Source organism: Oncorhynchus keta, chromosome 20 (assembly GCF_023373465.1).
Source record: "Oncorhynchus keta strain PuntledgeMale-10-30-2019 chromosome 20, Oket_V2, whole genome shotgun sequence".
Classification (NCBI taxonomy): Eukaryota; Metazoa; Chordata; class Actinopteri; order Salmoniformes; family Salmonidae; genus Oncorhynchus; species Oncorhynchus keta.
In genome coordinates, this window is record NC_068440.1 from 21,176,633 (window position 1) to 21,189,353 (window position 12,721).

At 44.1% G+C, this 12,721-nt stretch overlaps 1 protein-coding gene across 8 annotated transcripts in view; it reads left to right on the plus strand.

Annotated features, from left to right (window-relative positions):
* The window catches only part of LOC118398970 (triple functional domain protein-like), a 165,410-nt gene that overhangs the window by 112,014 nt on the left and 40,675 nt on the right, over positions 1 to 12,721 (plus strand). For all 8 annotated transcript variants that reach the window (XR_008072845.1, XM_052472262.1, XM_052472263.1 and 5 more), the window contains 10 exons: positions 31 to 228; positions 1,232 to 1,347; positions 1,714 to 1,780; positions 2,056 to 2,165; positions 2,827 to 2,896; positions 7,013 to 7,102; positions 7,197 to 7,289; positions 7,615 to 7,726; positions 7,891 to 8,081; positions 8,338 to 8,439. Coding sequence is in view for 7 of the 8 variants with exons in the window: in XM_052472262.1 (XP_052328222.1) it covers positions 31 to 228; positions 1,232 to 1,347; positions 1,714 to 1,780; positions 2,056 to 2,165; positions 2,827 to 2,896; positions 7,013 to 7,102; positions 7,197 to 7,289; positions 7,615 to 7,726; positions 7,891 to 8,081; positions 8,338 to 8,439 (1,149 nt within the window). In the remaining variant the exon portion in view is untranslated. The remainder of the gene's footprint in view (positions 1 to 30; positions 229 to 1,231; positions 1,348 to 1,713; positions 1,781 to 2,055; positions 2,166 to 2,826; positions 2,897 to 7,012; positions 7,103 to 7,196; positions 7,290 to 7,614; positions 7,727 to 7,890; positions 8,082 to 8,337; positions 8,440 to 12,721) is intronic.

The following is a 12,721-nucleotide window of genomic DNA, read 5'->3' on the forward strand; positions in this document are numbered from 1 at the left end:
CCTCCCCATCCCTCCCCCCTCTCCCTTCAGCAAACCAAAGAGCGTGTGAAGCTGCTGATCCAGCTAGCGGATGGCTTCTGTGATAAGGGCCATAGTCACGCTGTGGAGATAAAGAAGTGGGTGACAGCGGTGGACAAACGCTACAGAGACTTCTCCCTCCGTATGGACAAGTACCGGACCAGTCTGGAGAAAGCACTGGGCATCTCATCTGACTCTAACTCCAAGGCTGTGAGTCAAAGGGGTGTAGGGGGGTTGGGACGGTGGGTGGGGGGTTGGTTGGGACAAACGGTGGGTGGGGGGTTGGTTGGGACGGGGGGGGGATTTGTTGGGACGGTGGGTGGGGGGTTGGTTGGGACGGTGGGTGGGGGTTTGTTGGGACGGTGGGTGGGGGTTGGGACGGTGGGTGGGGGGTTGGGACGGTGGGTGGGGGGATTTGGGACGGTGGGTGGGAGGTTGGTTGGGACGGTGGGTGGGGGGTTGGTTGGGACGGTGGGTGGGGGTTTGTGGGTGGGGGGTTGGTTGGGACGGTGGGTGGGGGGTTTGGGACGGTGGGTGGGAGGTTGGTTGGGACGGTGGGTGGGGGGTTGGTTGGGGGCGGTGGGTTTGGTTGGGACGGTGGGTGGGGGGTTGGGGCGGTTGGGGGGTTTGGGACGGTGGGTGGGGGTTTGTTGGGACGGTGGGTGGGGGGTTGGTTGGGAGGGGGTTTGTTGGGACGGTGGGTGGGGGTTTGTTGGGGCGGTGGGTGGGGGGCGGTTGGTTTGTTGGGACGGTGGGTGGGGGTTGGTTGGGACGGTGGGTGGGGGTTGTTGGGACGGTGGGTGGGAGGTTGGTTGGGGGCGGTGGGTGGGGGGTTTGTTGGGATGGTGGGGTGGGTGGGGGGTTTGTTGGGACGGTGGGTGGTGGGTTGGTTGGGACGGTGGGTGGGTGGGGTGGGGGTGGGGTGGGTGGGGTGAGGTGGGGTGGGGGTGGGGTGGGGTGGGGGGGTGAGGTGGGGGTGGGGTGAGGTGAGGTGAGGTGTCTATATAATGATTGCTGGAAACCATTATGAAGAATGATCTCTGCACACTGAAGATGGCTTTTAGCAGAAACATTGGTCCATTCCCTAATAATCATAAAATAACTACGCTCTTTATAAGTACTTTTTGGATACTTTTTGGGATTGACATTTTTTGTAAATCATCTCTCCCCATGTCTCTCCAAACTTCTCCCTCCATCCCTCTCTCTCTGTCAGAGTAAGGATCTCCAGTTGGACATAATTCCGGCCACACCTCAGGGGTCAGAGGTCAAGCTGAGAGACGCGGCTCACGAACTCAACGAGGAGAAACGCAAGTCCGCTCGCAGGAAGGAGTACGTCATCACTTCCTCTTAACTTCCTGACACCGATTTAGATCAGTGACACTCATAATCAAGCAAGCCCAAAACCCAATCAACCAGTCATCCCCACTCATCATGTCATAACTACAACTGCTGTGGCAGTACGACTACAGGACACACACACACACACTAAACAGCCACAACTAGACACGATTCATCCTTGTAAATGGACAGAGCAGAGGGTCTAAAAGTATTATATTGATAATTATATGAATCAGCAAAAGAGGCTAACCGTGTGTCTGTGTGCGCGCGTACGTGTCTGTGTGTGCACGCGTGTTTGTGTGTGCACGTGTCTGTGTGTGCACGCGTGTTTGTGTGTGCACGCTTGTGTGTATGTAGGTTCATCATGGCTGAGCTGATCCAGACAGAGAAGACCTATGTGAGAGACCTGAGGGAGTGTACGGACGTAAGTAAACCTACTCTCTCTCTTTGTCTACCCCCTTACCTATAGTGGGATTCTGCTGCCACTGTCTGGCGCCACCTTGTGAAATTTTAACACGACACACGTGGACAAACATCTGACCAACATGGAAGACCAATAACACAACACATGCACATATAACATGTAGAGTTGCCGTGTAGATTTCCATTAAATGCAGCAGCTGTGACTCAATGGATCGGATATATCTGGCCCCTCCGTGTGTGTGATCTAACCCCCTCTCTCCATCCTCCTCCCTCCAGACGTACCTGTGGGAGATGACAAGTGGGGTAGAGGAGATCCCTCCTGGCATCGTCAACAAGGAACACATCATCTTCGGGAACATGGTGGACCTCTATGAGTTCCATCACAAGTAAGTCCCGCTCCCTGAGCCATTGTCCCTGTACATCCACAACAAGCTATATCCACTATCAGGTTCAATTCCAGTGCTGAAGCTTTGTATACTAGGGAGCCATTGTCCCTGTACATCCACAACAGGCTATATCCACTATCAGGTTCAATTCCAGTGCTGAAGCTTTGTATACTAGGGAGCCATTGTCCCTGTACATCCACAACAGGCTATATCCACTATCAGGTTCAATTCCAGTGCTGAAGCTTTGTATACTAGGGAGCCATTGTCCCTGTACATCCACAACAGGCTATATCCACTATCAGGTTCAATTCCAGTGCTGAAGCTTTGTATACTAGGGAGCCATTGTCCCTGTACATCCACAACAGGCTATATCCACTATCAGGTTCAATTCCAGTGCTGAAGCTTTGTATACTAGGGAGCCATTGTCCCTGTACATCCACAACAGGCTATATCCACTATCAGGTTCAATTCCAGTGCTGAAGCTTTGTATACTAGGGAGCCATTGTCCCTGTACATCCACAACAGGCTATATCCACTATCAGGTTCAATTCCAGTGCTGAAGCTTTGTATACTAACAGGAGTTATTCTCTGCTTTTATGGTGTTCGCTCACATCCTCTCTCTATCTCTTCCTCCCTCTCCTCTTCTCTCCTTTTTCAACAGTATCTTTCTCAAAGAGCTGGAGAAGTATGAACAGCTACCAGAAGATGTGGGCCACTGCTTTGTCACCTGGGTGAGTGAGTGTGTATCTGTTTTTGTCTTTCTCAAGACAAGTGAGTCGGTTCATAAAATGGCCGAATGTAGGTTTGTGATCCAAATCAAATTGTATTTGTCACATGTGCCGAATACAACAGGTGTAGGTAGACATTACAATGCTTACTTACAAGCCCTTAACCAAAAATGCTTTAGCGAGTTTTAAGGAAAAAACCTTTTTAAGGAAAAAATAAAAGTAACTTGACATCAAATCAAATAAAAAAATCAAATGTATTTATAAAGCCCTTCTTACATCAGCTGATATCTCAAAGTGCTATACAGAAACACAGCCTAAATCCCCAAACCACAAGCAATGCAGGTTTAGAAGCACGGTGGCTAGGAAAAACTCCCTAGAAAGGCCAAAACCTAGGAAGAAACCTAGAGACGAACCAGGCTATGAGGGGTGGCCAGTCCTCTTCTGGCTGTGCCAGGTGGAGATTATAACAGAACATGGCCAAGATGTTCAAATGTTCATAAATGACCAGCATGGTAAAATAATAAATAGGTCTGGGACAGGTAGCACGTCCGGTGAACAGGTCAGGATTCCATAGCCGCAGGCAGAACAGTTGAAACTGGAGCAGCAGCACAGCCAGGTGGACTGGGTCATCATGCCAGGTAATCCTGAGGTATGGTCCAAGGGCTTAGGTCCTCCGTCTGTGACATCTGTGAAAAAGATAGAGAATGATTTCTTAGGACAGGTACAAATAATGATTTCTTAGGACAGGTACAAATAATTATTTCTTAGGACAGGTACGAATAATGATTTCTTAGGACATGTACAAATAATGATTTCTTAGGACATGTAAGTATAGGTACAAATAATGATTTCTTAGGACAGGTACAAATAATGATTTCTTAGGACAGGTAAAAAATAATGATTTCTTAGGACAGGTACAAATAATGATTTCTTAGGACAGGTACAAACAATTAATTATTAGGACAGGTAAAAATAATGATTTCTTAGGACAGGTACAAATAATGATTTCTTAGGACAGGTACAAATAATGATTTCTTAGGACAGGTACAAATAATGATTTCTTAGGACAGGTACAAATAATGATTTCTTAGGACAGGTACAAATAATGATTTCTTAGGACATGTAAGGATAGGTGCAAATCACGATTTCTTAGGACAGGTACAAATAATGATTTCTTAGGACAGGTACGAATAATGATTTCTTAGGACATGTACAAATAATGATTTCTTAGGACATGTAAGGATAGGTACAAATAATGATTTCTTAGGACAGGTTCAAATAATGATTTCTTAGGACAGGTAAAAAATAATGATTTCTTAGGACAGGTACAAATAATGATTTCTTAGGACAGGTACAAACAATTAATTCTTAGGACAGGTACAAATAATGATTTCTTAGGACAGGTACAAATAATGATTTCTTAGGACAGGTACAAATAATGATTTCTTAGGACAGGTACAAACAATGAATTCTTAGGACAGGTACAAATAATTATTTCTTAGGACAGGTACAAACAATGAATTCTTAGGACAGGTACGAATAATGATTTCTTAGGACAGGTACAAATAATTATTTCTTAGGACATGTAAGGATAGGTGCAAATAACGATTTCTTAGGACAGGTACACATAATTATTTCTTAGGACAGGTACGAATAATGATTTCTTAGGACATGTACAAATAATGATTTCTTAGGACATGTAAGTATAGGTACAAATAATGATTTCTTAGGACAGGTACAAATAATGATTTCTTAGGACATGTAAGGATAGGTGCAAATAATGATTTCTTAGGACAGGTACAAATAATGATTTCTTAGGACATGTAAGGATAGGTGCAAATAATGATTTCTTAGGACAGGTAAAAAATAATGATTTCTTAGGACAGGTACAAATAATGATTTCTTAGGACAGGTACAAACAATTAATTCTTAGGACAGGTAAAAATAATGATTTCTTAGGACAGGTACAAATAATGATTTCTTAGGACAGGTACAAATAATGATTTCTTAGGACAGGTACAAATAATGATTTCTTAGGACAGGTACAAATAATGATTTCTTAGGACAGGTAAGGATAGGTGCAAATAATGATTTCTTAGGACAGGTACAAATAATGATTTCTTAGGACAGGTACGAATAATGATTTCTTAGGACATGTACAAATAATGATTTCTTAGGACAGGTAAAAAATAATGATTTCTTAGGACAGGTACAAATAATGATTTCTTAGGACAGGTACAAACAATTAATTCTTAGGACAGGTAAAAATAATGATTTCTTAGGACAGGTACAAATAATGATTTCTTAGGACAGGTACAAATAATGATTTCTTAGGACAGGTACAAATAATGATTTCTTAGGACAGGTACAAATAATGATTTCTTAACAGGTAAAATAATGATTTCTTAGGACAGGTACAAATAATGATTTCTTAGGACAGGTACAAATAATGATTTCTTAGGACAGGTAAAAATAATGATTTCTTAGGACAGGTACAAATAATGATTTCTTAGGACAGGTACAAATAATGATTTCTTAGGACAGGTACAAATAATGATTTCTTAGGACATGGTAGGTGCAAATAATGATTTCTTAGGACAGGTACAAATAATGATTTCTTAGGACAGGTACAAATAATGGATTTCAGGTACAAATAATGATTTCTTAGGACAGGTACAAATAATGATTTCTTAGGACAGGTAAAATAATGAAATTCTTAGGACAGGTACAAATAATGATTTCTTAGGACAGGTACAAATAATGATTTCTTAGGACAGGTAAAAATAATGATTTCTTAGGACAGGTACAAATAATAATGATTTCTTAGGACAGGTACAAATAATGATTTCTTAGGACAGGTACAAATAATGATTTCTTAGGACAGGTACAAATAATGATTTCTTAGGACAGGTAGGTGCAAATAATGATTTCTTAGGACAGGTACAAATCTTAGGACAGGTACAAATAATGATTTCTTAGGACTTAGGACAGGTACAGGTAAAATAATGATTTCTTAGGACAGGTACAAATAATGATTTCTTAGGACATGTAAGGATAGGTACAAATAATGATTTCTTAGGACAGGTACAAATAATGATTTCTTAGGACAGGTAAAATAATGATTTCTTAGGACAGGTACAAATAATGATTTCTTAGGACAGGTACATAGGTACAAATAATGATTTCTTAGGACAGGTAAAAATAATGATTTCTTAGGACAGGTACAAATAATGATTTCTTAGGACAGGTACAAATAATGATTTCTTAGGACAGGTACAAACTTAGGACAGGTACAAATAATGATTTCTTAGGACAGGTACAAATAATGATTTCTTAGGACAGGTACAAATAATGATTTCTTAGGACAGGTACAAATAATGATTTCTTAGGACAGGTACAAATAATGATTTCTTAGGACAGGTACAAATAATGATTTCTTAGGACATGTAAGGATAGGTGCAAATCACGATTTCTTAGGACAGGTACAAACAATGAATTCTTAGGACAGGTACAAATAATGATTTCTTAGGACAGGTACAAATAATGATTTCTTAGGACAGGTACAAATAATGATTTCTTTTGTAAAATTTTACCTTTATTTAACTAGGCAAGTCAGTTAAATTCTTATTTTCAATGACGGCCTAGGAACAGTGGGTTAACTGCCTGTTCAGGGGCAGAACGACAGATTTGTACCTTGTTAGCTCGGGGCTTGCAACCTTCAGGTTACAAGTCCAACGCTCTAACCACTAGGCTACCCTGCCACCCCACATGTGCATATTCTTAGGACATGTAAGGATAGGTATAAATAATGATTTCTTAGGACATGTAAGGAAAGGTATAAATAATGATTTCTTAGGACATGTAAGGATAGGTGGAAATAGTGATTTCTTAGGATAGGTGGAAATAGTGATTTCTTAGGACATGTAAGGACAGGTACAAATAAAGATTTCTTAGGACAGGTATAAAGACTTAATATCTCTACTTATATGTGATTGGTCAAAAAGGAAACACATGCCTTTTTTTAAATTGGATTTATTTATTTATTTAGCCTTTATTTAACTAGGCACTTTTGAGTAGCCACATTTGTTTTAACTCTTTGTTGTGTATCTGTGTGTCCAGGCTGATAAGTTCCAGATGTACGTCAACTACTGTAAGAACAAACCAGACTCCACCCAGCTCATCTTAGAGCATGCTGGACCCTACTTTGACGTGAGTACCCTGCCCTCCTATTGGCCCATACTGTGAGTGACATCTCCCTGCACCCAATCACACCCAATGTGTTTCTCTGTGTGGGCGTGTACAGGAGATCCAGCAGAGGCACCGATTGGCCAACTCCATCTCCTCCTACCTGATCAAGCCTGTTCAGCGAATCACCAAGTACCAGCTCCTGCTCAAGGTAACCATAGCAACCCACTTTTATAAAGCACATACACAACCTCTACACATGTTTGTTTATATTTGCTTATGTTTACATAGTGATGAGCAGGAATGTAGGGACATACCTTTTTATTTGGTGAGTAGCTTTTATGCACCCAACACACTAGTTAGCATCAGTGTTTACGTTACATGCCATCTCGGCTGGCGTTCAGCTCATCTTTTTGTTCACCAGTACATCCCAGGTTATGGGTAATCCACCTAATGGACATATTATCATTCACAATAAATATGTCATATTTGCTTTCAAATGGTATTTGTTGATGGTACCTCTCTGGTGTATGTAGGAGCTGCTGACATGCTGTGAGGAGGGGAAAGGAGAGATTAAGGATGGACTGGAGGTCATGCTCAGTGTCCCCAAGAGAGCCAACGACGCCATGCACCTCTCAATGCTGGAGGGTGAGAGACACAAACACACACACGCGCATACACACGTGCACATACACGCACGCACTTGCACACACACTTTCAAAGTCAACAATGCTTATGCACATGCGCATGGTGAAGTAACTCTTTCTTGAACACTCTCTTCCTCCTCCCTCCCCCCCCCCCCTCTCCTGTAGGTTTCGACGAGAACATCGAGTCTCAGGGAGAGTTAATCCTGCAGGAGTCCTTCCATGTGTGGGATCCTAAAACTCTGATCCGTAAGGGACGCGAGCGTCACCTCTTCCTCTTCGAGATGTCCCTCATCTTCAGCAAGGAGGTCAAAGACTCCAACGGACGGAGCAAGTACATGTACAAGAGCAGACTTTACGTGAGTACAACATTCTCTCTCTTGTCTCTCTCTTTTCTGTTTTAGTCGTTCCCTTTGTCTGTGTGTCTCTCTCTCTGTCTTGCTTTCTCTTTAGTTGTCTCTCTCTCTCTCTCTCTCTCTCTCTCTCTCTCTCTCTCTCTCTCTCTCTCTCTCTCTCTGTCTCTGGTGTGTCATTGGCTAGAAATAGACAGATACGTATTGCATATTGCCACAGGAATTCCTATAAAATGGCAGTAATTTGTCTCCCTCTCTCCAGACGTCAGAGTTGGGGGTAACAGAGCACGTTGAGGGAGACCCCTGTAAGTTTGCTCTGTGGGTGGGACGAACCCCCACCTCCGACAACAAGATCGTACTCAAGGTAAGAACAGAGAAGAATACCTCTCTCCTCTTCTCTCTCCTCTCCCTCTCCTTCCGCTCCTCTCTCTCTTCTCTCCTTTCTTTTTATTTTCTCTTTCCTCTTCTCCTCCTCTCCTCTTCTCCTCCTCTCTCTCCCTCCTCTCTCTCTTCTCCTCCTCTCTCTCTTCTCCTCCTCTCTCTCCATTCTCTCTCTCCTCACCTCTCCTCTCTCTCTCCTCACCTCTCCTCTCTTTCTCCTCTCCTCTCCTCTCTCTCACCTCTCTCTCTCTCTCTCTCTCTCTCCTCCTCTCTCTCTCCTCTCCTCTCTCTCTCCTCACCTCTCCTCTCTCTCTCCTCACCTCTCCTCTCTCTCTCCTCTCCTCACCTCTCCTCCTCTCTCTCTCTCTCCCTCACCTCTCCCTCTCTCTCCTCCTCTCTCCCTCTCTCTCTCCTCACCTCTCCTCTCTCTCTCTCTCACCTCTCCTCTCTCTCCTCTCTCCTCTCTCTCTCCTCCTCTCTCTCTCTCTCTCTCTCTCTCTCTCTCTCCTCTCTCTCTCTCTCCTCTCCTCCTCTCTCTCACCTCTCCTCTCTCTCTCCTCACCTCTCTCCTCTCTCTCTCCCTCACCTCTCCCCTCTCTCTCCTCTCCTCTCCCCACCTCTCCTCTCTCTCTCCTCACCTCTCCCTCTCTCTCCTCTCTCCCTCTCTCTCCTCACCTCTCCTCTCTCTCTCCTCACCTCTCCTCTCTCTCTCCTCACCTCTCCTCTCTCTCTCCCCACCTCTCCTCTCTCTCCCCACCTCTCTCTCTCCCCACCTCTCCCCTCTCTCTCCTCACCTCTCCCCTCTCTCCTCACCTCTCCTCTCTCTCTCCTCACCTCTCCTCTCTCTCTCCCCACCTCTCCTCTCCTCTCTCTCCTCACCTCTCCCCTCTCTCTCCTCACCTCTCCTCTCTCTCTCCCCACCTCTCCCCTCTCTCTCCTCACCTCTCCTCTCTCTCTCCTCACCTCTCCTCTCTCTCTCCTCACCTCTCCTCTCTCTCTCCTCACCTCTCCTCTCTCTCTCTCCTCCACCTCTCCTCTCCTCTCTCTCCTCTCCTCTCCTCTCTCTCTCTCCCACCTCTCCTCTCTCTCTCCCCACCTCTCCTCTCTCTCTCCCCACCTCTCTCCCACCTCTCTCTCTCTCCTCCTCCCCTCTCTCTCCTCACCTCTCCTCTCTCTCTCCCCCTCTCCTCTCTCTCCTCTCTCTCTTACTCACCTCTCCTCTCTCCTCACCTCTCCCTCACCTCTCCTCTCTCTCTCTCACCTCCCTCTCCTCTCTCTCTCTCCCCACCTCTCCCCTCTCTCCTCCTCTCTCTCTGACCTCTCCTACCTCTCTCTCCTCTCTCTCTCCTCACTCCTCTCTCCTCTCTCTCTCCCCACCTCTCCTCTCTCTCTCCCCACCTCTCCCTCTCTCTCCTCACCTCTCCTCTCTCTCCTCACCTCTCAGTCTCCTCTCTCCTCACCTCTCCCCTCTCTCTCTCCTCACCTCTCTCTCTCTCTCTCCCCTCACCTCTCCTCTCCCCCACCTCTTCTCTCTCTCACCTCTCCTCCTCTCTCTCTCTGTTACCCTCTCCTTTATCTCTCTCCCCTCTCTCCTCCCCACCTCTCCTCTCTCTCTCCCCCCTCTCCCTCTCTCCCCCTCTCTCTCCTGTCTCCCCTCTCACCTCTCCTCTCTCTCCTCACCTCTCCTCTCTCTCCTCACCTCTCCTCTCTCTGCCTTATTACTCTCTTCTGCTTTCTTTTACTTTCCTCTCCTCATGTCCCATCTTTTATTTTCCGTCTCTTCTCTTCTCCCCCCCCTTTCATCTTCCCCGTTTGATTGCATGACTCTATGCTGCTGTCTGGTGGATGTGAAGCTTTGTGTGAAGCTTCATATGTGCTTCTCTGTTTCTTGTTTCTCTCTGTATTTCTCTCCCTCTCTCGATCTCTATACGTATGTTACCCTGGTCTCTTTATCTCTCTGTGTTCTGTCTGATGACTGTTCTATCATACAGTCTAGTCAAGTACAGTACATCTGTTACCCTGGTCTCTTTATCTCTCTGTGTTCTGTCTGATGACTGTTCTATCATACAGTCTAGTCAAGTACAGTACATCTGTTACCCTGGTCTCTTTATCTCTCTGTGTTCTGTCTGATTACTGTTCTATCATACAGTCTAGTCAAGTACAGTACATCTGTTACCCTGGTCTCTTTATCTCTCTGTGTTCTGTCTGATTACTGTTCTATCATACAGTCTAGTCTAGTATAGTACATCTGTTACCCTGGTCTCTTTATCTCTCTGTGTTCTGTCTGATTACTGTTCTATCATACAGTCTAGTCTAGTATAGTACATCTGTTACCCTGGTCTCTTTATCTCTCTGTGTTCTGTCTGATTACTGTTCTATCATACAGTCTAGTCAAGTACAGTACATCTGTTACCCTGGTCTCTTTATCTCTCTGTGTTCTGTCTGATTACTGTTCTATCATACAGTCTAGTCTAGTATAGTACATCTGTTACCCTGGTCTCTTTATCTCTCTGTGTTCTGTCTGATGACTGTTCTATCATACAGTCTAGTCAAGTACAGTACATCTGTTACCCTGGTCTCTTTATCTCTCTGTGTTCTGTCTGATTACTGTTCTATCATACAGTCTAGTCTAGTACAGTACATCTGTTACCCTGGTCTCTTTATCTCTCTGTGTTCTGTCTGATGACTGTTCTATCATACAGTCTAGTCTAGTACAGTACATCTGTTACCCTGGTCTCTTTATCTCTCTGTGTTCTGTCTGATGACTGTTCTATCATACAGTCTAGTCAAGTACAGTACATCTGTTACCCTGGTCTCTTTATCTCTCTGTGTTCTGTCTGATGACTGTTCTATCATACAGTCTAGTCTAGTACAGTACATCTGTTACCCTGGTCTCTTTATCTCTCTGTGTTCTGTCTGATGACTGTTCTATCATACAGTCTAGTCTAGTACAGTACATCTGTTACCCTGGTCTCTTTATCTCTCTGTGTTCTGTCTGATGACTGTTCTATCATACAGTCTAGTCAAGTACAGTACATCTGTTACCCTGGTCTCTTTATCTCTCTGTGTTCTGTCTGATGACTGTTCTATCATACAGTCTAGTCTAGTACAGTACATCTGTTACCCTGGTCTCTTTATCTCTCTGTGTTCTGTCTGATTACTGTTCTATCATACAGTCTAGTCTAGTATAGTACATCTGTTACCCTGGTCTCTTTATCTCTCTGTGTTCTGTCTGATGACTGTTCTATCATACAGTCTAGTCAAGTACAGTACATCTGTTACCCTGGTCTCTTTATCTCTCTGTGTTCTGTCTGATGACTGTTCTATCATACAGTCTAGTCTAGTACAGTACATCTGTTACCCTGGTCTCTTTATCTCTCTGTGTTCTGTCTGATGACTGTTCTATCATACAGTCTAGTCAAGTACAGTACATCTGTTACCCTGGTCTCTTTATCTCTCTGTGTTCTGTCTGATTACTGTTCTATCATACAGTCTAGTCTAGTACAGTACATCTGTTACCCTGGTCTCTTTATCTCTCTGTGTTCTGTCTGATTACTGTTCTATCATACAGTCTAGTCTAGTACAGTACATCTGTTACCCTGGTCTCTTTATCTCTCTGTGTTCTGTCTGATGACTGTTCTATCATACAGTCTAGTCAAGTACAGTACATCTGTTACCCTGGTCTCTTTATCTCTCTGTGTTCTGTCTGATGACTGTTCTATCATACAGTCTAGTCTAGTACAGTACATCTGCGTCTTGTTTATGTTTGTATCTCTGAATATTAACCGTTCGTTCGCTAACCAACCGTGGGCTAACATGCTTACGCCAACACCACTGACATGAACTTTAACCCCTAAACTCCAACAATTCTTCAAGCTCCCACACGCTCCCACTACATTCTATATTCTTTGTATGGAGTCGAGGCCTATACATATTTATTGTCTAGAAAAATGGATCTCTTCTTTTTTTTAATGATTTGACACCTCACATGTTGACCCTCTTTCTTTAATTTTCCTTCTCTCCCATCTTCCTTTCTTCCTCTTTCTATCGCTCTCTCTTTTTTCTCTCCTTACCAAACTAAACATCTTACTTTTTTGAGCACCCACCTCCAAAGCTAGTTTTAATACTGAAGCTTTGTGTTTGTGCCAGTGGTTGGAAAAGTATGTTTCCCTGCTCCTAACCCGATGTGTCTAACCCAGTGTATTGACTCTGTTCCTGTTCTGCTCATCTACCTGTGCTGCCCATATTAACCATTAACTGGCCAC